Source organism: Lissotriton helveticus, chromosome 3_1 (genome assembly GCF_964261635.1).
Source record: "Lissotriton helveticus chromosome 3_1, aLisHel1.1, whole genome shotgun sequence".
Taxonomy (NCBI): Eukaryota; Metazoa; Chordata; class Amphibia; order Caudata; family Salamandridae; genus Lissotriton; species Lissotriton helveticus.
In genome coordinates this window covers 1,159,632,710-1,159,660,423 of record NC_136061.1, presented here as the reverse complement: position 1 = coordinate 1,159,660,423, position 27,714 = coordinate 1,159,632,710, and the positions used below count along the sequence as shown (strand labels likewise).

The 27,714-nt window shown below is 44.6% G+C and overlaps 1 protein-coding gene across 6 annotated transcripts in view; it reads right to left on the bottom strand.

Annotated features, from left to right (window-relative positions):
• The window catches only part of SYTL1 (synaptotagmin like 1), a 452,201-nt gene that overhangs the window by 31,587 nt on the left and 392,900 nt on the right, over positions 1–27,714 (bottom strand). For all 6 annotated transcript variants that reach the window (XM_078681778.1, XM_078681781.1, XM_078681779.1 and 3 more), the window contains 2 exons: positions 22,703–22,781; positions 2,232–2,331 (listed from right to left, as the gene is read on the bottom strand). In XM_078681778.1, the coding sequence (XP_078537904.1) occupies positions 2,232–2,331; positions 22,703–22,781 (179 nt within the window). The remainder of the gene's footprint in view (positions 1–2,231; positions 2,332–22,702; positions 22,782–27,714) is intronic.

Sequence of the window (27,714 nt, the reverse complement as noted above, 5' to 3'; positions counted from 1 at the left end):
CACTGCCTTGAAATTAGAGACCGACTTATTCTGTTATCGGAAAAAATTGAAAACTCTACTCTTTCAATAGATCTATCTGCCGCTTTAGCTGTCAATGGTATTGTTGTTGTGTCTTCACTTTCTGCTTTAGTCTATCCCTTGCGCCGGGAAACCCACTGCGGGTAGCTGTTGCGCATTATAAGTTCAAATAAATAAATAAATAAATCCCTATTATCAGCAGTCAATAATTCTGTACAGACACTCTGGGATAACGTGGCTAGACACTTTGGGGGAGATTTACTAAAAAGTCATGCAATGCAGCACAACCCCCGTTAGGCTGTGCTGATTTGCGCGACAGGGGGGAAGCAGGGGAGCGTCATATCTTTAAAGATATGGCTCTCCTCCCCTTTCCCTTGCACCGGTGCTGATTATAGCTGCTTTGTGCCATGCACACACCTTAGCGCTGCAGTACTAGGATGTGTGCATGAGTCTAGCCATAGGTTTTGTACAGGAAGGGTACCCTTCCTGTACAAAATAATATTCTAGACACAGGGAAAGCTTTTCCCACTTTGTATGTATGCTGCACAGTGCAGCACGCATGTTAAGTTGGAAAAGGAAGGAGAAATGAAAGCATTTCTCCTTCCTGGTGCCTAGTTGAAAAGGATCCAATTTTCTCACGCTAAACCCAAGCTACTTTTTTTTAGTAAATTGGGTTTAGCGTGAGAAACTGGGTGGCTGCATGGGAATGCCCATGCACCACCCTTGGTACGCACCTATGGCGCAAAGAAACGCGAAGCAACGCAATGCACTGCTTCGCATTGCTTTTACGTTATTTCCAGTGCTAAACAAATTTAGCGCTAGAAAGTAAATAACAAAAAAAGGTTTTGTGCCATTTTGCGTCACTTTTTTGACGCAAACCCGGCGCAAAAGCTTAGTAAATCTCCCCCTTCGAGCAAACATGAAATAGTGAGTTCCTAATTAGGATCTACTCATTTGATCCCTAACCAGATTGCTGCTTAAGTCAAGATTAAATAAAGTTTTGCACAAATGCTTGTGTGACGCAAGGCAAAAGACAGGCTCTATTTACTTAAAATTATTAAGGCCTGCATGTATAATGCTAAATTGAGTTGTCACACTACCACCCATCAAACAACGTGGGCCCTAGTCTGCAGAGACATTGGGTCCCAAGGCCTTGAGCGATTCCCTTAAATGCGTTCTGGGCCCCAAGTGTCTCAAAGATTGAGCAGCGATATCCTTGTTAAAGTAGGCATCTCTTGATTCAGCTGAGCCAAAAAATTATTGATCAATCGCCACTTTTCTTTTCTGGTTACGTTAGTGTCAAGATTGGGCACCAGTATCTCATTGTGGCTTCTGTATATTTTAGCCTGCAAGTCAATCCTAGTTGTCCAGTCCTGGTACAGAGTGACAGCTAATTACCAGATGCAGATTTTCTTCCCCACCCCTTCCTGCTCAGGAGTGGAGGGAAGCACTGGTAATAACTCATTTTTCATTGTGATGCCTTTGTCAGACCCTCCATGATTTTGGAATACAAATCACGAAATCGGGACTATTGTAAAAATCCAGCGAATTTTACTAAATCCCATGTAAAATCACTATAAATACACTTTGAAGCCTATTTTTCCCTCTTTTTATTGACCCTGCATTGGGTCAATAAAAGGAAGGTGAGCAGGAGATAGGTGTTGCAAGGCTTCACTGTATTTGAGCAATTCGTTCCACTTAGGACAACTCCACTTGCCCACATAAGCTAGGGAAAAACTGATCTTTTCCAGTGGCTTATATTACCTGCAAACCTCTCAAAAGATACTTTTTTGTACAATAGCAAAACCCCGAAAGTAGACCTTTTCTTCTTGACCTTGAAGTCCTTTCCATTAACTTAGCAGCAACAAATCTGAAAACATTATCTGCTGGAGTCCTTCCATCTTGAGTTCCATTCCATCTTTCTCTGCATCCTGTTTTCCCTTACTATATGGCATACTGTGCTCAACCATGACCTTTTCGTGCATATCCATGATGCCTTTTTCTGGGTGTGCCCTCAATAAATACTATAAATAGGATTCAAGGGTAGTGGCAGAGAACGGATCCTGTATTGAGGGCAAGTCCTTGAGGAACTTAAGGTCTGTATAAATAATCATGTGGTAGACGTTTGAAATGCACTTAATCCTTTCAACCAAAACCTATTCCTTCATCTTTATCCTTCTCAGTTTTATTGCAACACAGCAGCTTAACATTACCATTTCACAAAGGAATCAATAGTTCCAGTACGGATTGGCAGCAGGTTCTGAGCTTCTTTCACCCATATGTGCAGCTCTCCTGTGGGAGGTAGATCGCTTCCTGCAGGAACAAAGGGGAAACATTAGAGACGTTGCAAAGAAGGGGTAAGAGACTACGGGATTTAAGGAATCTGGATGGAGGAAGGACATACAACCTGTGAAGAAAAATGGACAGATAAGGATATGGAGATCCGAGAGAAGAGAAAAATGCATTGTATAAATCAAGGCAAATTGTGAGCGGGCTGTGCAGGCAGTGGGATATTGACAATAGGCACAGATGTGAAAAGTGCTATCTGCAACTAGGAGAACTGACACAATTACAGTGAGATGTGGCCAGAAACGATTTAAGGATTTTACATTCTCCAAGATAACAAAGTAGGAATGTAATAGGCCAGGATTAATAATCATTTATCCATGGTGAAATCCAGAATACTGAGACATAATAAGGGAAATTGTTTTATCATGTACAAAACACCCCCTGCAAAACTAACTACTTATACACAGTACTGAAACAATCCTATAGTGCTAAACTATGAATAACTATGGGCAGGGCACCAAAAAATCGAACAAATGTGAAAATCCACCTAGTATTCCTTAGTCCTATCAAGGCACACATGTGGTGGATAGAACCGGTGTAGCGTCTCCTCCTTGGGGGATGTGGCAGAAAGAAGAATGTGGTAGTATGACTCCCAACCCCCCCATGGAAGGGTGACACTGAACTACTTTGAAAGAAAGGCTGCATAATTCCTAAATGTCAGCTAATAAGGTAGTGTGCGGGAGCTGGACTGACTATGCATGTAGCTCACTGACATCAAGTGCATAAGTATTTGCGGTGAGAAACATGGTCTCAGGTACACCTATAAAGAAGCTCAAAATAAGTGCATATCAAGAATGACATAACTAAGGGAGTGATATACATAGTTTTGTGAAGCATGTACTTGATTGCAACTTTGCCAAACTCATGGTCCTCCTGCCCAATTTTGGGCTGGGCATACCCTAATGTGTCAGTGACAGTCTGCTCATGGTCAGTTACCAACATATTACACCAGTGGCCCAATTGAGAATGGGCCATAGGAGGTTAGCCATCCATTCAACCATCCGCCTTACTTAGGGGCATATCATCATCAAGATGATTATCGCCGCTTTAGCGGCCGTTTTCAGCCGTAAAGCGGCGATAATCCTAACACGGTATTAGCAAGGGCACGCTAACCGGCTTTAGCATGTGTAACCTTGTGGCATCGCACATTTCACCAACGCCTTGCATCTCATCGCTAATGAGATGCAAGGTAGGCGTTCCTGACTTTCACTACATGTCAGAACATCGATAAAGCGGCTTTGCGCTATCAACAAGGATGCCCCATTCCCGCGCTGCGACCATGAAAGTCCCGCAAAGAGCTGATTAATGCTGGTTCCTTACACCAGGTTAATTGCTGACTTACCCATATTGCCCTGGGGGGTGGATTATCATGCTGAATCTCCCATGGCATATCAACAAGGACTACCCTATCGCTGACATGTTATCGCTGGATTACCAGCGGTGTTGCAGCATTTCGCCGCTATCGCTGGATATATTATCACTTTGGAGATAGCCGTTGTTGATAACGTGATAACTTAGCGATAATATCCAGAGATAGCCTGCGATAACTTCAATAGCGCTAAGCGCGATTAGCGATATTTATCGTGGGGCTTTGTAGATATGCCTCTTAGTGTGGGGGGTTTGATGGCTATTTTCTTTTTGCTGTGCATCAATGCCAGGCAAACCCTAGTGGTGAGGGTCAGTAAAAATAAAAAAAACTAATAACCTCCACCATTACTCCCATTGAGGGAGTGGGTCATTAGTATTGCTTTCTTCGAAAAACAATTTCCACTTTTGGGAGTCTGTTTTTGAAAAAAAGTAACACTATGTAAAAGTTTGAAGGACACATTTACAACAAACGTTTGAAGGATACATTTACAACAGTGATATTAACCACAGTGATAACTGTTCCTTCCAATGGTACCAGATGTCTGTGGGGCTGGCAGACATCCCTAGATCTGAAGGAGACAGTATGTCAGTCTGCCGCTTAATTGAGATCTCAATGCAGCATAAAGACTGAGGCAGTCTCTAGAGACTCATGAGGAAGATACGCTGAAATGCAATCAATCAGTAGATTTGTAGGGCGCTTCTTGTCACCTGTCAGGGTATCCAAGAGGTGGCAGGGTCAAGTAGATTAGCTGAATAGCCAGGTCTTCAGGGACTTTTGGAACTCTCAAAGGGATGGGGAGGTCAAATGCATGCAAAAGGTGAAGCACAGAATATTTTTAAAGGTGGTGGAAAGATCTCATCAAACATGTCACAAAGAGCAAAGTGATCCCAGGTCATTTCCCAGGCGGTGTAGCCATTTGTGGTCTGCAAGAGGACACTTGATGAGCTAATCTGTGCTGACATTTCGGGACACCACAAGGTGCACTCATTCAGAGAGATCTTGTGAAGATCTAGACACAGTCTCATTGCATCCAGACAAAGGGCACCTCACTGACCTTGTCAGCATGCGTTGCTCCCCCACCTCGCAGCTCCAACTGGTAGCTGTGTGCCCTTCTGTTAGTGTTCCAGTCCCTCTTCCACCCGCAGGCTCCCGCCTGCATCTCTTCCTTGGTGGTCCAGTGGTGACTATTGTATGCCTTTCTGTTGTTCTTTTTAGGTCGAGCCTAGCGTTGCAGTGCATGCGCTGCTCGCTCTGAGAGGCATGCTGTAGTAGGATATGATGTAGAAGTGCTGTGGAAGCCTCCACCCATATTTTTCATTGGCTGGTGTTGTCCATGGCAAATGCTGGCTTGTAATTGATAATGAGGCTTCTTAGTCCCTCCTTGTTACCGCCCTGTCTCCTTTTGTGACCGCCCATCAGGACTGGATCTTTTACTTGCAGCGTTACACTGTCTCCTTCATTAGTCGGTAAGCAATTTTTTTAAAATTCTGCTTTCGCATTGACGGCAGCGTGTTTATTTTTGCATCACACTTTCACTTTAACAATAGCTGCTGCCCCACCCCGTGAGTGCTGTGTGGGGCGGCAGCTATTGTTAAAGTCAAAGCGCAATGCAAATATAAACAAGCGGCTGTTCTTATGTATTTATTTGGCTGATGTGTCCCTCTGGAATGGCTGCTGCATTTCCGACCTGGGATGTCTTTAGTGTGAGATTTGAGAAAGCCCTGCGGGCCCTGGTCCTGCGGCGGCTGCTGCTCGCCCTGGCTTTCGTAGTGCCCGGGCTGCTGGGACAGAACGAAAGCAGTAGCGCCATAGAGGGGATCGTCACGGAGCAAGCGGCGGAGGAGAGCCACCGGCAGGACAGTGTCAGCTTGATGAACGTCACCCTGCTGCTCACCCTCACCACCCTGACCATCTGGCTCTTCAAGCACCACCGGGCGCGCTTCCTGCACAAGACCGGCATGGCCATGATCTACAGTAAGGGGCGGGGCTACCTGGGGCGTGTCTCTGCATTCAAACACTGCCGGGCGTGGGGGGTCCGCAGACAAAGCTCTATTGTCAAGTGTCAGTGCAGTTCACCACAGAAGGGGCATCCATGGACCCAGTGTGAGGGCGCTGAGATACTACACTCGGAGGGGAAGTGGAGGAGGGTTCATAGGACAGTCCGGGAGGTGCTGCGGTGTGTTGCACTACTGAAGGCTCCTTCACAGACCCAGTGTAAGGACATTGTTCTACTGCGCTGCACTACTGGGGGAAGTGGGCATGGGCCCACAGCACTGTCAGAGGTGCCGTTGCACTACTGAGGGAACATCTACAGACTCAGTGTGGGGCACGGATTAATTACTAAACGGATTTCACACAATGCACCGGTGAAGCCAGCATCTACACTTACTTCCCATTCGGGTGTGGGGGGGCATATTCACGCTTTTATGTGGCGGTGATTTGCACGCACGCTGCGCCACACTGTCCCCGGGGGTGGGGCATTCAAACATTTTATTGGATCTGGGGGTGGAATCCACGCCACTGATAAAGAGGTCTCCGCCAACACTGCAAGCACGGCTGTGCCATGGGTGTGCTTCTCCCCCTCAGACGTCTTTACAAGTATGTGCAGATTAGTGACACAGTGTGGCGTACATTCTAGGAGGCATGCATGAACTGTACCTTATATCAGGGAAAGTTGCTGCACTCAGAGCAAATTTGGCACAAACTTGACCAGACCCTTCGCATCTTGTATCCGTATATGTGGAGGTGGTGCTCTACGACTGCTTCTGTGGGAGCGGGAGAGGTCTGTGATGACTTCAGAGGACGAAGCGGTCTTAGGCAGCCTGCGTTTAAGGCGTTCCTGTTCGAGAAGGGGGTCGGGCTGATAATGTGATTGCCCTCAGCAATTGTCTGTTGGACAGTGACCTTTCACCTCAAAGATCCATAGTACCCTGGTCACAGACTGATGTTACCCAGTTGGGCTCATGGAGGGTAACCCTTCTCCTCACACACCTTTCAGAATGCTGGGGCATTTGTATGGTGGTGTAACACAACAGGAACTGTTGTGTGCTCAGCTTGGGCTTTCACCCCACAGACTGTCCATTGCATTTGGCTGCCACATTCAGACTATTGGACAGTTTCATTTCTGGTGCAGGGGTTTAGGGACATGTTCGGTGTCGACATTTTCAACAACCAGTAGATTTGACTTAGCTTTTCATCCTTCTGGAGTCGATAACCTGGTCATCACTGAGCTGAGTAATGCAGACAAATCTTATTTGTATCTTTAGACTATGACGCCTTTCCTGAAATAGGCAGAGAAAATCAAGATTGTATTAAAGACACGGAGATGGATGTTATAGGCAAATCTATTTATTAGTGGAGTTCTCGGCAGCAAAAAGGACCATCACAAGCAACCCTATTATCACAACACCGCTAGGTGTTGTATTACCAGTCCCCGACAACAGAGTGGAAGATGCTGGCATTGACAGGTGTCAGTAGGGATGTAGCTTCCACTGTAAGCACTATTTTCTCTAATGAGTTTCTCCTACTGCAGGCACAACATGCTTTCCTGCAACATTCAGCGTGCCATGTGCGCTTTCACTTTCCAAGCAGCCCAGGCCAATGGCAGCCACTTCTTTGAAGTGAAATAGGTCTCGCATTTACTAGAGTCTGAGCTATTGGCATTATAAATGACAATGCCTTTTATGTATGTGTTAATTATCAAAACCGATAAATGGCATTTTAATTTACAATGCCAATAGCTTTTACTCTTGCAAATGCAAGACTTATTGCATTGCAAATGCTTGTTTCTTGTATTTCTCTGGTTTTATTGGATTTTTCTTTCTGTGCCCGATTTCCTTCTGTGCTGTTCTCTGTGCCCACTTCGCTTCCCATCGCCCATCCCGCCCTCAACGCTGTCTGCCCCTGGAGCTCCGCTCGCTCCAAGTGCTGCTTCCCGCCTCTCGGCTGACTAGCACCTCCCCACCACTACTTAATGGCGACTTCTGGTGTGCCAAAGGCAAGCCCGACCACACCCACTGCCAGGGACCCTGGTTCTTGCCCCGTTAAGAAGCCAGCTTCCTCCACGCCATCAACACCGGACGAAACACCGCCTGCCACCACACATCAACGAACGACATCCAAGGACCATTCACCTGTGCAACTGCACCGTCTCCTGCCTATACAAACCAGGCTCACCCACAGCATAGACCCAAGATCTGGACGCAACCACCTCAGCTGCATGCTACTCAACACACGCTCCCTCAAGAAATACGACATGGAGATCTGGGAACTGTGGACTCCATCTCCACTGACTTTGAATTTCTCACGGAAACCTGGATGAACCCCACTTCTGCACCGGCCATCTCCACAGCCATCCCTGAAAGCTACAAGATCATCCACAAGGACTGTGCCAACAGACCAGAAGGAGGCGTCACCATAGTACACAAGAACACTCTCTGCCTTACAACCAGCACAGACGACCTCTCACCCGACATGGAGCCCATCCAGATCCAGACCAACCCGACCACCCTCTGCTGCACCCTCGTCTACAGACCCCCCTAAACCCCACCTCCCGTTAGCAAATCCATAGCAGACTTCATCGCACATCACGCCTTTGCCTCGGTGACCTCAATTTCCACCTGGACAACCCCAGTGACCCAAACACCTCATCTCTACAGGAGAATCTTGCCTCCATTGGACTCAAACAACTGGTCACCTCCCAAACGCATGCAGCAGGATACATGCTCAACTCCATCTTCTGCGCCAGCAACAATATCTGTCAGCCACACCTGCAAACTTAAACTGCGTCCACTTCTCCTTCACCAACCCACCAAACTCCATCACGCCCACCGCCACCCGCGCAGAAGCAAGGTTTCTTAAGACGAACTCACCACCGCTCTCCCCAACAAACCACCTCCGCTAACACATAGGCATGCAGCCTCCAACTTTGGATCTCCAACTGCGCTGACACTCTGGCTCCCCTCAGGAAACCCTCCAGAAAACAGACCACACAGCCAGTTGGTTCTCCCCTGCTCTCCAAGAGTCCAAACCCACCTCCAGATGGCTTGAGAGAAGATGGAGGAGCAGCAAGACCCCAGCAAGCCTCACAGCCTTCAAAACTCCTGCAACCTCACACCACTGCCTCATCAGAGCCACTAAGGAAAATATCATACAGGAACAAATCAACACCAACACACCCAACAGGAAAGAACTCTTCACTGTGATCAAAAACGCCATCAAACCCTGAACAGACACCATGGACATCCCCCTCCCAAGCTCTCTGCGACAACCACGCTACCTTCTTCCACCGCAAGATCTGACATCTACGACCGCTTCACAACACAAGACCCACCAACTCCACCCCCGTAACCACTGCACCCAAATGTTCCAGATCCCAGCCGACCCTGACTCACTGGATTACCCTCACAACTGGTGACAACCTACGGATAATAAAGACCGTCCACTCCAGAGCCGCCTCGGACCCCTGCCTCCACCTCATCTTCAACCGAGATGGCGATGCCATTGCCCCCGAACAGTGCTGCACCATCAAATGCTCCATCAAGACCATCACCTTCCCCAAAGACTGAAAACATGCAGAGATCAACCCCCTTCTGAAGAAAACCTCAGCTGATGCAACGGACCTCAAGACCTACAGACCGGTCTCTCTGCTTCCCTTCCCGGATAAAGTCATTAAGAAAGTAGACAATGCTGAACTTACCTAATTCATTGAAACAAAATAGATCCTGGACCCCCTCCCAATCTGGCTTTAACCCCTACCGCGTTTTCCCGCTGTGCGCTGAAATTTAAAAAATGGCTTGTTTATGACAAAGCCAGCTCGTCATCCGCGTAGCGCAGGTAACGCCCATGACGAGCTGGCTTTGTCATTAGCGCTGAAGGGGTTAAGAAACAACCACAGCACAGAGACTGCTCTCCTCGCCACAACAGACGATGTCCGTAGTCTCCTCTGCCGAGGCGAACCACAGCCCTCATCCTCCTGGACCTCTCTGCTGCCTTCGACACTATCTCCCCCCACACCCTCTGCGCAATACTCCACGTAAGTATCTGAGGCAGAGCCCTAGAGTGGATCCTCTCCTTCCTCACCGGCCACTTCCAAGCAGTCCGTTTCCCACTGTTCACATATGAACCTACAGAGATCAGCTGTGTCGTCGCCCTCCGTGAGCTCCACTCTCCAACATCTACATGGCTCTGCTGGCAGACGTTGTCAGAAACCACGGACTCAACATTGTATCCTACGTTGACGACAGCCAGGTGATCCTCTCCCTCACCGATGAACCTACATCCGCAAAGACCAACTTTCCCATTGGAATTAAGGCAGTCGCCGCCTGGATGAAGGACAGCTGCTTCAAACTCAACTCCGACAAGACAGAAGTCCTCATCCTGGGTTTCACCCCCTCTGCCTGGGACGACTCCTGGTGGCCCACAATGCTCGGAGCTCCCCTTACACCGACCAACCCCACATGTAACCTCGGCATCATTCTCGACTCCTCGCTCTCAATGAACCGCCAAATCAACGCTGTCTCGTCCTCCTGCTTCCACACACTCCATCTGCTCTGAAAGATCTTCAAGTGGATCCCCATCAAATACAGAAGAACGGTCACCCAAGCACTCATCAGCATCCAGCTCGACTAAGGCAATGCACTCTACGCCGGCACCACTCAGAAGCTCCAAAAGAAGCTGTAAAGAATCCAGCACGCCACTGCCAGACTTATCCTGGACATTCCCCGCCACAGCCACATTTCCAGGTACCTTAGAGACCTGCACTGGCTCCCAGTCAACAAGAGAATCACCTTCAAGCTCCACACACCCCTTCAAGGCCCTCCACATCGGACCTGCATATCTCAGTTACACTCCCACCAGACAACTCCACTCTGCCCACCTGGCCCTGGCCCTCATCCCATGGATCTGCAAGACCACAGCCGTAGGAAAATCTTTCTCCTACCTCACTGATTAGACCTGAAACTCTTTTCCTCTTCATCTCAGCAATCACCCTCACTGCCTCAATTCAGGAAGGACCTCAAGAATTGGCTCTTCGACTGAACTGGCCATCCAGCTCTCGACTGAACAGCAGAACTCCCCTCATCCAGTGCCTTGAGACCCTAACTGTCAGGAATAGCCAGTCGGGGTCCAGGCATCGCTCTGCTGTGGGAGGTTTCCCTAGTTACTTGTGTTCCAGGTTTCGACATTCAATTCCAATGAGACTGGTGACCTTGTGGTTCAGGTTACTGTCGTTTCGTTTAACGCAGAATTCCAAGATGGCCGCCGCTATTGTGCCGAGAGGTTGGCGGTCTAGTTCATCTGCAGGAGAAACAGCCACAGCTGCCATCGCGCACGTTTGATGATAACGCTGCGCACTTCAACTGGAATTCGCGCTGAGGTAGGCAGCCTTTCTCTTCGCTGCTACTTCACGCTCAAGTTACCAGTTCCTTGAGCATTTTCTGGAGGTTTAAGAACGCTCCGGTACTTCGAGGCGAGGAGTTCGAACAACAGCAAAATTGTCTGACTTAAAACTAAACCTCAGTAAGACTCGAAGCAGCAGAGAGTTCACAGCATTGTTGATGTGCGCGCAGTCTGAAGTAAGCAGAGTTTTGGCCAGCATGTAGCTTTAGAAAAGGGCATCCTGCAATTCAAGTAAGTCTTTATTTTCAGTTGAAACTTGGATACTTGAGAAAATTACAGTTCAGTGAAACAGTAGACCAGGATAGAAACTTCACAGGAACTTAGCGGCTGTTGTGAAGTCCAAGGAATACAGTTATTTCACTAGAGACTTTCGGAGTGTTCACCAGTAGCAAGAGGAAGAAATACATTGCAGCTGTAATTCCATTTGTAATCACTTTAGAGACTCAAAACATGTAGTTATAGGTATATGCATAGATATAATTTGCTTACCAACAAAGGACAGAGACCTTAAAGAAAGAAGCTATAGAGGTCTTCCAATATTGAAAGAGCATTATAAAGAAAAAAACAATTGAACTTTTATTGTTACTGGATCACAGGTAATTGGGAAAATCTAGAGATTAAGGGGATACATCAGTGGTTACAGACTTTACAAATTGATTTATTTCCTCCCAGTATTGTTACAGCCTTCTAGGAAGGGTACAGGACAGTTCCATTCTCCTATATCCATTTCAACAGAGAGCTGCTAGGCATTGCAACTGACAGGTATTTGAGAAAGCGTACTAGTAAAGTTTTATAGTGTCATTTTGTAGGTGTTATATAATGTTTTTGGGTTTCAGCAGTACTTGAGGACATCCACTCGAGACAGTCAAGAAGACGAGAAGCAGTGCAGTCTCTCTTTTCTTCCAACTCCCCTTTCCTCCTCTTTGCTACTAGTGAGCCTTGGTGTTCGCTGTAGTGACGTTGGGGATTGAGGAACATTCATCTGCTCCTGAGGAATACAAGTTCAGGTTTCAGTACTTGACACTAACTGGTGATTATCCGTGCTCAATAGGAACTCTGATTGATTGATTGAGGGCACAGGATCTCACTCCTCCTTGCTTGTTGCAGTGCCACTTGGCTGATGTATTGTCCGTTAGCACCTGGATCGTTGTGCTCTTAATGGAAGGCAGAAAAGCTTTGATGGTCTTACAATTGGCACTAAGGTCCGAAAGACTGATTCAATGGTACAGCGCCATTGTCGTCCATGTGACCTCCCCAGTCGACGTATGAGTGACCATTGTGAGATCCAGAAGGAGCAGGGAACACGGTCTTCTGCTTATCATGTTGGCATCTGTCACCCACCACTGAGGGTCCTGAGCCACTTCGTTCATTTATAAAGAACCCTAGGGTGGACATCAACAATATTACCTCCAGGTGGCTCACAAACAGATGTGGCAGGCTCACTATCAAGATTAGGTTATCAGGTACAGCAATATATTAATTGCTGAAATGCAAAGTTGCACAGCTACTACAAGAATGACCTCTGAAAAACCGAGGGGCTGAGGTAAGACTGAAATGCAGGACTGGAATACTGGAATTAAAATTGTTCTGACACCACCACAAAAGAGGAGATCCATCATTTGGGACTTCAGGATCAACACATGGACATAGGTGTTCAGCAAATCTAAAACCGCCATCCTGTTCTCAGAGTCCAACGTCCACAGTCTGCCTCGAGCAGTATCTTGATTTCACCCTTGCCTACTAATGTGGGAGTTTGTTAAAAATCGAATAGCCCACACCCTAGTTTGTTCCCAGGGAGTGGAGGACATTTTGTGGTTTTTTTCCTCTTCTTTACTGCCACGTTTGGCCTCGAGGCAATAGACAGAAAATAATTGTCTTCACACCATCCATCCTAATTAGGGTAGATGGGGTAAAGTCCTTTTTCTTACTGCCCCTACTCAATTGGACTTTCTTAGGAAGTATTCCATCAACAGTCCGCCAGACTCCAAATGAGGCAGGCATACTGTCAGTTTAGCAGATAGAGTATTCTATCACGTCTATGATGGAATAGCCTGGCTGGCAAACAGTAAATCAGGAACCAACTTGTTTCAGAAGTCTGAATTCTGTTTTCAAAATTTGCAAAAAAAATTACCTCACTTGAATAGAACTGGTGATAGAGGATACAGTATGAGAGAAGCAATGGAGAATGTGTTGATAAACCAGGAATTCCAACAACATATCCGTTCAATCTATCAGGATACCTAGTTATATCTTTGTCTGACTCGTGTGAGAGCATACAGTCTCACTTCTTAGAGTTTAAGTTCCAGTAAAGATTTAAAACAATGTCTAGAATAGCTAACCAGTTTGCAAATATTTAAAACATAGTAGAGCTGGAAAAAGAAAGCATTTTCATTTTGTCCTCTCCACCGGTATTTTAGCATATTCAAGTTTATATATGACGTAGTTTCAAGTTCTCTTAAAGGGGAAAACACTTTCAGATGTTTGCAATCACTTTAGCATGCTAACAGGTGATGTAAACTAATTAATGTGATTTCACAAGAAAACTGATAAAAAATTAAGCAGGCTATTAACTAGAGATGTGTTAGAGAAATAAATAAATAAAACAACCAACCCAAAAGTAGTAGAGACATAAGACGGAAAGAAACACAAATTTCCTTATCCTAATCTTACTTTGTGTTTTGTTTTTCTAAGATAGGGAGAGTTCCGAGGAAGAGATTTGTGGACAATCAAATCAGCCATATGGGACTTTAGGCCATCTCAGGAACTTTGCCAAATGCATAAACAGGAGTAAGTGCTTGTGATTGCTAGATAAATACTCCTCCCTGGCACAATAAACCTAAATGCACCTTGCCTGTCAAAGTTGTAAATTAATATACTTTCAAAAGATCTTTGTAATTGTCTGCATAAAAGGTTGTGATGAGCTTTGACAGAAGAACTTTGTGATAGAATACTTTTCCGGTCGGTATTGAAAAACGAGAATAACATTTCAAGGAGATGCTCCGATAGATATTGAAATCAGTATTGTGCTCTGAATTGCAGGGACAGCTTAATTACAGGATTATCTAAATTTCTTTGTGATTAAGAAAATATATTAGCAAAATGATCAATATGTATTTAAAAGTAGCACAAAAGAAAACTCCACATTAGACTTGTATTTGGCACTGGGTATTAAGATAATAATGACACTGGAAAAAGTACTATGCTCCCTTATGCTCTGAGAATTGGCACGACAAGGGTGGGGGGGTAGCATTTTTGTCCTTGGGTTGTTAAAATGGCATGAACAGCATGGTAGTTATAGACCTCATACTGGGAGCTCAAACGTAAACATGATACAAAATAATGGTGAGGACGTATAAAAGCTTAAAGATGATGTAAATATCAGATAATGTGACAAATGTATAATGCTTTTTGGTATGCAAAATGGCAATACAAAAACTTTTAAAAGAAAAAGATAATGGCAATTCAAAAACATACATGATTTGCTACATACAAGGTCTGCTATCTGAAGAAAAGTAGTACAGTATTAACGAAATTTGTTTTAAGAAATTGTTTAAATCAGACATTTAAATACCAGAGTTTTGTATGTTTTATGTGGAAAAAGAAGTGCTATGGAAAATAAGATGCATAACTTGGAACATTCATTACAACCACCATTGTTTGCAATGAAATAAAACGCCAGCATTGGCCAACAAATCTTGCGGGCAGAGATCGCCTCTCCCAACAGAACAAAAGATCTAAGAACACAATGAAACTTCAAACCAATTGGAGGTCATTATAAGTGTGGAAATTGTTCAGTGTGTGAAACAACAATGGAAGGAACTGAGTTTCTACATACCCACCTGAAATGGCCTCAGAAAGATTTGTCAAATTGCAAAACAAAAAATGTGGTGTACGCCATCATATGCCCATGCCAAAAGCTATACATTGGGAAGACAAAACAAGAAATAAAACCACGTATTGTGCAACATCGGTCAAGAATTAAAACAAAGGTGGTCACTGCCCTGATGGTCAGCCATTCAATGGAAAAGAACCATAGTGAAAAATAACTTAAATAAACTGTTTTATGCGTAATTAAACCGAATTCAAGAGGAGGAGATACTGAGGCAGCACTGTTACGAAAAGAAACCTATCTAATATTGAAATTCAATAGCACTGTCAGTGGCCTTAATGAAATGTCCAACAGAGGCAGAACTTCATGGAGTAGTCCGCCAAAGAGGTCCAAAAGATGGACAGTATCAAAGGCTACAGGTTGAAGCTTGAAACTTAGACCTTTGATTGCAATTGGAGCCTACAAATAAGTAGTGGAACTCTGTCTTGTGAATGACTCACTACAAATCCCACAATGCTACATTTGAAGCATCAAGAATAGCCAAGTATAAATGAACAGGAAACTGGAAGTCAAAGATTCAGCCGTCTTGAGGAAAGAACAACTGGAAGTAAGTGTATGAAGCGTTAGCGCTGGAATAATATACATATTCAAACTGATAATGGATTATGGAACATTCATGTTGCGTGTCCTATTCACTTTAGAATGAACACAGAATAATAATAATAATAATAATACAGAGTTTTATAAAGCGCGAACAGCTACCTCACGAGGAGGTGTCCCGGCGCTATAGCAACAGTGTTGTGCCCGTTTAGGTAGAGAGCTGGAGTCTAACGTGGTGCCTAGCGTGGTTGGGCAAACAGCCAGGTTTTCAGTAATCGCTTGAAACATGCTTCGGATGGAGCCTGTTGGAGAGCAGGGGGTAGCGAGTTCCATAGTGCCGCCACATTGGCCGAGAAGGTGCGTCCACCTAACCTGGCTCTTTTTGCTCTAGGGGCTGTAATGCGTACACTGTTGGATCTAAGGGACCGGACTTGGGTGTATCTTGGTAGTCTAGCTTTCAGGTAATTTGGGCAGTTGCCGAACAGAGATCTAAAAGCCAGGGTGAGTGCTTTAAATTTTATTCTGCTTGCCACTGGTAACCAGTGAAGGGAAAGGAGATGCGGAGAGATAGTGTTTGTAAGGAATCCTCATTAAAAGTCTCGCAGCCGCATTTTGGACCATTTGGAGTTGTCGTATAAGATACTTTGGTAAGCCCAGATACAAGCCATTGGCGTAATCCAGCCTTGAAGTAACTGTGGCATGGATTACAGTTTTTCGGCAGCTAGTTGGTAAAAATCGGAGAATCTTGCGGAGATTTCTCAATTTGTTCATGCAGCAGCGTGCCACTTGCTGGATGTGTGAAGCAAATGACAGCTTGTCGTCCCACCGGACTCCAAGATTTCTTGCTGAGTGGCTGGGCGAGGGGGCGTGTCCCATCTCTGCCGGCCACCATAGTTCAGATGGTGGAGGGGGGCTTTTTCCGAAAAAGATCACCTCTGTCTTGCTGGCATTGAGTTTTATTCAGGAATGTCCCCGAAGAGATGGATGAATTCCATATAAGCTGAATAGTGGGGGCCACGAAGTCGGCTATGCGACTCCAAAGTTTGGGAGGGCATGGGTCGTCCGGCGAGCCCGATTTGCATCAGCTGAGTTCTAGCTTAACTGTACTCAGGTCTATCGGAGCAAATTGTGTCAAGATAGCGCGGTCCGATGTAGTGCCAGCTAGATCGGTTTTTCCGTGATCTTCTCTGGGCCAAAGGACTCATAGACTTTCTTTATTTTAGAGTCAAAGAAGTCAGAGATGCTATTACAGAATGAGACCGATGGGAGGACATCCCTCTCAACACTCATAGGTTTAAAGAAAGACTGTACTATTTTGAAAGTTTCCCTACTTGGGTGTTCAGCTTGCTGAATAGAGTTAGCATAGAACTGTTTTTGCTTTTCTAATAGCTCTATGCAATTTTTTGGATGCTTCCTTATAGTAAGTCTTCTGTAGAGGTTCGTAGTTTTTCCTCCATAAGCGCTCCAGTTTTTTGCAATCTGATTTTTGTAGTCTAAGCTCCTGAGAGAACCAGGGAGCAGATGGAGAGTCTCATTTAGATGTAGCGGCCGTCGCCGGGGCAATATATGTTACCATATTGCCAATCCAGTCATTGAGTAGTCGGGCATCCGTCTCCACATTGGAGGTGAGGGTCGGAGGGTTCTGGGCAAGAACTGGACCCATGATATCGGGGACTAGTTTGCTCCATTGTCTTTTCATAAAAGAGCACTTGCTTGGCGCCGGTTTATCAACTGTTATTTTGATTAGGAATGGTATCAGAAAATGATCTGACCAAATTAGAGGTAGCGGTATATTTGCCGACACGTTTGGAATGTTGGTTATTATTAGGTCAAGCGTGTGGCCCGCTCTGTGTGTGTGGGGGCCTTATTAACGAGTCTGAGGTTAGCTGAGATCAATGTAGATCTCAGTAAATCTGCTGAAGGACAATCTGCCCTGTCCATGTGAACGTTGAAGTCTCCGACAACAAGAAACTGAGGGTGAAGGAGGGAGCTTTGTATGATCATATCCATCAGAGTAGTGAGGTTGGATTCTTTCCCCCCCGGAGGCCAGAACTGATACCGATTGGAATCAGAACATAAGCTTGTATATACAGAATAAAACGAGAAACCCCAGTAAATCAGACCGTCTTTTGAATGACTACAAAGTAAGTTGCGTTCACTTGAATACAAAGTGTTAAGTTGCATAAATAGAGTCAATACAAACTACCATTATTTCATTCTCACATTTCAGACTGAACGATCGAAGTAACGAATGCGCTCTTTCAAGTAAAGACACAGGCTTCAAGATAAGAGAAGCAGCAGGTACTAAGAACGAGATGATGAAAATAATAAACTTAAGGGTATGTTGGACCTGGCCCTTTTGGCAGGTTCACCCCAAAACTTTTCGCTTTTTCCTAGCCTGTTTCTGTAACCTGGTGTTGGTGATTTTAGGCCTCTGTGCACTTTTTCACTGTGGTACAGTGTAAAGTGCGTGAGCTCTCTGTGTATGTGTGGTGAGTGACCTGCCCTCCCATAGGAATGCATGGGGAATATGTGTGACCATGTTAGTTCCTGATGTGTGGGGAGTGCAGGGTCGAGTTTGGTATGTGCGAACTCGTGAGATTGAATGCTGCGCAATGATGTGTGCGGCGTGAATGTGTCTAGTGTGGCAGTGCCACTTCTAGACATGGGTGTGCGTGTGTAGTGAGTTTGCTGGCACATGATTGGCTGGAGCTGGCTGGTGAGCCTGGCTCCAAGAGTCTGGATGGGTCTGCCCCGGTGGTGAGTGGAGAGATTAGCATGCTGATGTGAGGGAGGGGTGCACCTGGGACCTGAATAGGGCTGGGCTTTCCCCACACAATGCTGGCTCTGCCCCCTGTGGTGCGACTGATGACCCTAGCCTGACTAGTGAATGGGAGGGGTGGCTGAGCACATCCAGAGTGCTCCCAAACCAACTGCGCCTGGTTTTGCCCCCACCCTGCTCCTTTAAACAAAGGATTGTGCTGTATAAAAAGGGTGCTGTGACACCCTGAAGATGTTCTTGTGCTTCACTTGAAACAACGAGGGGCGTGCTGCTGCTGGGGCCCAGGGGAAGGCTTGCCTCCCTGGGCATTGCCCAGCTCCTGGATGAATGGAGGATTTTCCTGGTGGGAGCTGTTTTGCTCCATCTTTATTCCTACAGGACTGCTGGGACCTTTTTTTTTTTATGGTTGCTAATATTGCCAGGACCTTCAGCATCCTCTCTGTGCCTTATTGTTGACAGAGCGCGCTTTTAGTTAATTCCCCTAGAGAAGGGAGAGGAGTGTGGGCTGTGCAGCGCGATGCTGCAGCCCCTTTACAAAGGAGTCCCCCTCGTGGGGATTACCCAGAGATTGCCTTGGGGGTAATTGCGAGAGCCTACCTCGCTTATTTGAAATTTAAGTGCGCAGGTGCCCACCCTGCGTCTTGCCACATATTTTTCGACGCGGGGATGCCACCTCACGGTTTATTTTCATTTAAGGACGGAGCCTACCCCTCTGTGATGCCGCCGAGAAATGTCGCCGCGGCCGCCCCGGAAGCCAGGCCAGCTTGCCTGTGACGGGGGCGGGGCTGCGGCAGGACAGGAAGCGTTGGAGGAGGAAGTGGTGCGAGAAAGCCTCCCCCAGCATGGCGGAAGAAGAAGAGTCTTTTTCAAACAGGACTCCCGTGTGCCGTTGGGAGCCCTGTGTGTGCCCGCAAGCATGGTGAGCAGAGGCGGAGGGGGCGTGGGGCACATTGCCGGTGCCCGCACCCGCCGCAAGTCAAGGCCCGGGTGAAGGAGCAGCTGTCCGCGGGGCTCCCATGTGTCAGGGAGAGCCCCGCCTTTGCCCGCGAGAGAAGCGCTGCTGCCGGGCGAAGAAGAGAGGAGCCCTGCATCGCCGGTGAGTGGAGCTGCCATGCAGGAGGGGGGGCGCGAGAGCAAGAGTGAGGCACAGCGTAGGAGTCCCTTGCCGTAGCGGGACTCCCACGCGCATTGGGGCATTTGTCTTTGGTGAGTGGAGCCCGGTGCAGTGTAGGAGAGGGGGGCGTCGGGGCACATTGCCGGTGGACCCCCCTCAAGTGGTGCACGCTCCCCCAGTGCTGAGGGCATTTTGTTCATTTGAGCCCAGAGAGGCTCCGGGGCATATTTGTGTTTAGAGCCAGAGAGGCTCCTGGGGGCATAGTTGCTTCGAGTCCCCAGGAGGGGGGCTCCAACGTGGGCTATATTTCTTTGAAGGGCCCAGGTTCTTGTCCCCATATTTTGCCTCATTATGATTATAGAGCCTGGAGGGCTCCAAGGTGCACAGTGAATTTCAGAGCCAGGTGGCTCCAACAGTTGGCGCAGTCCTGTTCCAGGGTCAGTGAGGACCCTGTCAGTTTTGTTGTTTCCTAGCTGCCCAGCAATTAGTGGGCAGCTGCACCGTTTAGGCGCCAAGGGAGAGAGTCCCTGTGTGCGACGGAAATGGCACAGAGGTGCCAGGCCTTCTACAGCTGCGCAGCACTTAGTGCCAGCTGCAACGTTTAGGCCCTGTTACTGTGCCCAGCAATTAGTGGGAAGCTGCAACGTTTAGGTTTGCGCCAGTGGCACACCCCTGACTGGCGTTGCATTGGCAGCGCGCCCTGACATTCTGGACACAGGGCATTTGAGCCCTTTCTTGAGATGGCCAGTTGGCCAGGGGGGCTGGTATGTGGGTAGGGCGCAAGGCCCTAAGGTGATTTTTGCGCAATGCGATTTTACTATGTTGATGATGGTAATTGCCTAATGTGATTTTTGCGCAATGTGATGTTACTATGATTATGAGGTTATTTTACCTATGTAGGTTTATGTTAGTGAGAGTTTACTTCACTGTGAGTTACGCCCCTAAATGTGATTTATTCTTAGGAGGCAGAGTCTAATGTGTTTAGACTAGTGAGAGATTGCCTACTGTAGTTATACTGTTTAGGCCTAAATGTGATTGCTGCGTAATGTGCTTTGCCTTTATGCTTGTGTTATACTTCTAAAGGTGCTCATGCTTAGAAGTTTGCTTTGCCTAATATGTTATACTAGAGAGGTTATGTGTCCCTGCGTGATCTATGCCTATGGTTATTAGTATTGCGTAGTGTGTACCTACCTGTTACCAGTGGTTACTGGTTGTGATCTATAATTGTTATTTGGTATTACAGTTATTCTAAGTGCTAGTTCTACTAAGTGCTGATTCTGACAGTGGCCCACGTGGCCCTGTCCTGGTGTAAATAATCCCTTGTGAATATTGCCCGTGCCAGTTGGCACAATGTATATTGTGTGATTACTATCTGATGTGTTTTGACAATACAAAAGTTATTTTTATATAACCTTGTGTGGAGTTCCTTTTGTGGTGTGCCTAGGATGTTGTTGCTGTTGTGTGCGTGCGCAAATGCTTTACACATTGCCTCCGGGATAAGCCTGTCTGCTCGTGCCAAGCTACCAAGGGGGTGAGCAGGGGTTATCTTGGCGTGTGACCCCCTTGCCCTGATTAGAATGGTGGTTTCTGCCTGGCTTTGGCGTAAGCCTTAGTCAACCAGAAATCCCAGTTCTAACAGGGTAATACTAAAACGAGTGTAGAAGGGGATAGAAATGAATCATAAATATTTACAATTTTTTTAAATTACCGATTGTACCCAGTCACAGCCCTGAAGAGAACCCCAAGAATTTAATTGGGGCTCGAAACGCGTCGGCATTATTCATCACGAGGGGGACATATGCAATTGATTAAGATCCACTCTTAGGGAATGGTTAACTACTTCTGTTTTAAGAGCCTAAATAATGTTCCGAGTGTTTAGCAGCATTGAAAGAGTATAACCAATTGAGAAGCAAATTAGGATTATGGTTGCTGCTTTTTGAAAATGATGGCTGGTTCAAGAATGTAATATATTTCTCACCAATTTATTATGCGTTTGTATTCGTAATTGTAATGTTTTTCTTGTAAGATTATGATTTAAATGTATGTTTATTGTGGAAATAATCACTTTTTTCCCTTGTTATGACACAAAAGATAAAAAGCAAATGCTTTACATCACAAATAGAGAATTATGAGTAAATAAACACTACAAACCAATGAAATCAGTGCGTGGTCCTAGTCTGTTGAAAGTAAAAAACTGTGGATAATGTCACGGCTAGATAAAATGTTTCTTTAATTGTGACAGGCCCTCTCTATTTGTCTGTATAAGGGCCAAACCCCTTCATTAAGTATGGAAAATAACACAGCATTTAACATAATTTAATGTATGAAAAAGAGCATCTGTACCTCACCACCAACACTAGTTTTAGTCTCTCACGTGTGAGCAAACTGCTATTGTTCCCACTGATTTCAGCATGACATTATTTCTGATGAGAAAAAAAGCTTTATTATGCTTTTAGGTACAGAATTAAAAACTTAATTCAACTAATACTAGCCGCATGTGCATTCGATTTCAGCCATGAACATTTTTCATCAAAAAGGCTCATATCATCGTTTGATGATAATAGTGAGCCCAGGCAATGGCTCCTCAAGAGATATATGCACAGCATCAGTTCAACAAGTGATGCGCATGTAGATCTTGGCCAAGCAGAAGATTAGAGTCTGGCCTTTGTTCAGAAATAGATCAGTCGTCACCTAGATGTATGAAAAATGTAAGGAAGTAGTTGAAAAAAAGGGAAGGAGAATGGAAGAAAACAGAATAAGGCAGAGAAACATGGCAGGTGCAATAGCAAGAGAAAAGGGAAGAAGGAAAATAATGGTGGATTAATGGGAAGGGACTGAGTGAAGGGATGATGGAGCTGATGGGTGCAAATATGAAAAAGTATAGACCAGCTACGAAACTTACTAAGTTCTGACCTCGGAAACCACCCAAAGATGTCTTAATTTAAAAGAAATCCAGAAATAAGAATGTTCAGAAAGGTCTTCCTCACTTTCTAGGTGCAAAAGTGAACACCATTTAGTCTCAGCAAAGGACAAGAACCCATGAAGGTCATCATTTGTCTAACAACAATCATAGAGCTGAGAAACTCCTCTACCCTACTGATATTCGATACTGAAGACTCGTCTGGAGATCTCCCAAAATGCTTTTCTCTGACTTCTGAAAGACTTAGCTTTATGAGTGTCTTTTTTGTCTCGAACTAGAGCTATATAATTCAAACAAATAATAATAACGAAATTGCAGGTTACCTTCTGATCCAGGTGGGATGAACTTCAGGGACAGAACAAGCTTTCCCCGGCTGCAGAGTTCACCAGAAGACACGGGGGTCTGTATACAAGACAAAAACCTATTATCAATTAAGAATTACCAGTTCTATCTCCCAGTATTGTGTCACAGTGTCCAGACTTGGTAAGCTGCAAATCAGAGCATGCAGGATGAGCACAACTGGTCAGTTTACAGGGCTGTCAAGCAGGGGCTCACTTCATACAAGGGTCAGGTGGTAGTGCGTGGGAAAGTGACATGTTCTGCTGAATTGTTTTCTGTAACATTAATAACATTTTAGAATCTTATTTGTTTAAAAGTAAATGAATTGATTTTGGGCTTAAAACAATCAGGACCCTTTGTTAAAATATAAATGACGTTTTACATTTTTAAACACCCTGTAATGAGTGCCAAACATGTTAAAACCGATAGGTATGCATGTTCAAAAGTGAGGACATTCACGGGAATGTTACAAACATTATTTTTAGTTTAGTAACAAGAAAAGACGACCTTTCGCGAGGATATAAAATGTCGGTATGAGTCTTTGTAGGTTTATGCATGTTTTATGAAAAGTAAAAAGTTGCAAGTTATGATTTTGTAAGCGAATGTTTTTTAAAGACATACATCTTAAGGGGTTTCTGAAGTAATTACTCAACACAGGTGAGTACAGGAACACAGACTTTATTGACTGTATGTCTCCACAGCTTCGAGGAACTGACACCAGAGTCCCTGGGATTCAAACTGTAGGGTTCTATTGCTATGATGATGACATCATAAGTAGTTCATGCAAGAAACATGGCCATAGAGTAAAACAGACTGTTACAACATCTCTTATCTTTCAATAAAATTGCAACTTGAATGAAAAAATAAGAAAGAGAAATAAAGGAGAAGAAAACTGCACAACAAAAAAAAACCACTGAAATAAAAGTGAACAAGAAAACAAGGTAACACAAAAACAATGATAGCAATTACTTGAGAACAGGTGGGACAAGCGTCCAGACTCTGTTAGATAAAAGAAGATTACAAATGTAAACGATCTGGCGGGACACTAGTCCTGCTAGTTCTAAGTGGAGGAACATATTTCATGGGATTATTGTTTTCTACATTACTTTGAAGCTGAACATTTTTCTCTGAATTGAGACCCAACTGCAACACAACTTTTAAAGGTATCTTATAAACTCTAGAAAGATTCCACCACTTCTTGCCATTTATTCTTAAGGCAAAACGTGAGGAAGCATCCACTTTGACAGGTGGACCAAATTTTGACAAACCTTTAGGGACATTGTGAGGAGATTTAATCCTGACCCAATCCCCTACTTTAATTTTTGAGTCAAAACATTCTAAACTCTTGCTCTTTACTTGAGAAAACTCACTGCTCGTACCTAGATCTGGACAGATTTGCATGTTCTTGACCTCTTTGGTTTCACGCAATCCAGATAACATGCCCCATTTTTTCATCCATGCTGGACACATGTGAAAAGATGCCTCCCTTCCTCTTAATAGTGTGAAAGGACTTGAACCAGTAACAGAATTTGGAGTTGTGCGATGCGCCCACAACATGCTCTGTACAGCTTCCTTGATGTCAAAATTAGCTGACACAGCCCATTGGACACACTCAACTAAAATGCGGTTATTGCGTTCAATAAAACCATTTGCCTGTGGATGATATAACGCCACACACCGGTGTACAATCCCAGATTGACTCAAAAATTCACACATTTCCTTTGATGTAACTTGTACCCCATTGTCGGACACAATCTCTTTTGGAAAACCTTCTCTCCCCCAAATTTTTTTTATCACTTCCTGTGAATTAGGATCTGTCATGAAATGAACTTCCTACCACTTACTGAAATAATCTGCCACAACTAAAGCAAATTTATACTTACTAGATAAAACATTGAAGGGTCCCACAAAGTCAATACCCAACTTCAACCATGGACCCTCAGGAGGGTCAACACACTGTAAAGGGGGTGAAATTATTTTAATAACTTTATCACTAGTGCAACACGTGACACACCCTTCCACAACATCATTTATTTGTCGATCCATAGAAGGCCACCAATAAACCGCACGTATTCTCTTCTTCGTGTTGGTTTGTCCAAGATGCCCTTCGTGACCATAGCGAATGATTTGACTCTTAAGTGACTCTGGAGGAATACATTTGTCACCATGTATAATCATACCCTCACCCTCCAGCGTACGTTCCTCAGCAATCTTAGCAAAAGGATGCAAATCAGCATCGAGATGTTTTTCTTTTGGCCACCCTGACACAATGAACTCTTTCACTTTTTTGAGCAAAACATCGGATTCCATACCATTCAACCAATCTAGTTCTGAGAAACAACCCAAATGACAAGCATCCACAGCTGCAATGAGACATTCATCTTCAATCTCGTTATCACATTCGCCATTCCTTGTTGGCAAAGGAGATCTAGACAGATAGCCCTCGTATTTTCCCTCCTGGTATGTGAGCAACCAGAAAATTATACTGAAACAACTTTGAACTAAGTCTCGCAATCCTAGGAGTATGATCTTTTACAATTCTTTCCTCCAGAATGGGAATAAGGGGTTTATGATAAGTAAAAAGCTTGAAGGATTTTCCCCACAAAAAACACTTAAAACACTCTACTGCCCAACAACATGCGAGCAACTCTCACTCAATAACAGAGTAGTTTGTTTCACTTGGTCGCAAGGCACGAGAAGCGAAACCCACAGTATACTCTTTTCCCTGTTTGACTTGAGAAATCATTCCTCCAAGACCATCAATGCTGGCATCCACAGATACAATGCATTCGACAGAAGGATCAAAAGGATTAAGAATCCTACAAGAACCTAACTCTTTTTTGATTTGAACAAATTCCTACTGACATTCTTCACTCCACACAATTACTGTCCTTTTTTTAAGCAGCTCTCTCATGTGAACAGTCTTTTGCAGCAAAATTTTGAATAAATTTAGTGTAAAACTCACACATACCTAAAAATGAAGAAACCTGCTCTTTAGAAATGGGACACAGGCATCTGAAATGGCCTGCATGTGACCCTCTCTTGGCACAGTACCTTTTCCTGAAATACAATGACCCAAATATTCAATGGATTCCACTCCAAAAACTCACTTGAGTTTGTTCGCCACAATACCTTTAGATTCCAAACTTTTCAAAACAATAGAAACATTCCTGTCATGTTCATCCATACTTTTTCCGGCCACCAAAATGTCATCCTGAAAAACAACTCTATTAGGAACACCCTCCAAGACTTTTTCCATAAAGCGCTGAAAAACTGAGGCCGCAGAAGCTAGCCCAAACGGCAACTGAAAAGTTCGAAGTGGTGACACAGACAGTCAAATGTTTTGAAATAGGATCTAGCTCGACTTGATGATATGCCGATGCTAGATCGATCTTCGAAAAATACTTTGCATCAGCAAATTTAGAAAGAATATCATTAATTTGTGGTAAGGGGTGTAAATCAATCCATATCTCTCTGTTAAGGCTGCGCAAATCGATACATACCCTAAGATTGCCATTTTTTTTCCTTGCTACCACCAAGAGACTTAACCAGAGAGATGACACTATGGGTTCAATAACCCCACTTTCACACATTTTTTAAAGTTCTAGTGACAAGTCATCCCTTATGCTAAATGGCACATTCCTTAGTTTGTGTTTAACTGGTGATGCTCCATCTTTAACTTTTATCAAATGTTTAAAACCAGTGATACACCCTAGTTTTTCGCTGAATACTTTTGGGAATTTCTTTGACCAATGAGCTAAACACTTCTCTACCGGTTCGTCATTTACAATCGAAACCTATTCTTTAGTACCAGGCCTGAGTGTCATTCCAAATAGGCCTTCATGGTACCAGCCAAGAATGTTAAGTCCTTTTTTTTGCAACATAAACTATCCCTTGAATAACTTTCTCTTTAAAAGTTAAATTAGCTTTAATAAATCCAGATAATTCAATACGCCTGCCTTCATATGAGACTGGACTTCTATCAGGAGGATTAAGAACCTTGTTTCTCCAAGAATTCTCAAAAAGTTCTTCCGTAATCATGGTTATCCTTGCCCCTGAATCAACCAGCAGTTGTAGACATTTATCATCCACCAGAATATCAATAATAAGATCAACACATTCTTCCGACTCATCCTTTACTACAACTACAAAATCAGTAAGAGAACTAACTACTTCACATCCGCGATCATTCTTTGATTCCTCAGAGTACACAACGTTAACAACACTACGGGAGCTACACATTTTCGCAAAATGTCCTTGTTTCCCACATTTCCGGCATGCTGCAAATTTTGCTGGACAAATTCTTGAATCTGGAAAATGTTTTGGAAAACCACGCTTATTGCATGCATTTTTAAAGTAATTACTTCCCCCCCTATTTTATTGGTGGAAAACTTATTGCTCTTTTGTTCAAAATTAGATTTGACTTTTTCTCCTTGCACTTTTTCCTCAACAAATTCTTTCTGTTCTTTGACCACACCAACTGGGTTCTTTTCTGTTTTGAGCTCTTTTTTTTACTTTTGCGACAATTCTATACTTTTTACGATGCTAATTGTTTCATCTAAGGTAGGATTCTTTAAAGTGAGAAGCTTTTCTTGAACTTTACTATCCCAACAGTGCACTACTATTTGATCCCGAATGAGTTGCGAACAAAAATGTTCAAACTCACTCAGACGCTAACATTCTAAGAGCTGCAACATAGGATACTATGCTTTCTTCACACTCTTGTTTTCTCATGAAAAACCTGTACCTAGAAACTACGAGACTACTCTCGACATCAAATTGCTTCTCCAACATTTTCACCACTTGATCATGAACATTCAGCTCTTCCTCCCCTGCTTCTGCAACAATAGAAGGTAAGTGTTCTAGGACAGCTTGGCCTTCAAAACCCAAATTGTGTTCCAAAATAAAGCGTTTCCTCTCTGCACTGAACCTCGAACCCCCTATGGCCCCAATAAACTTTTCAAAAGCTCTATGCCAAACCTTCCATTTCACCGGA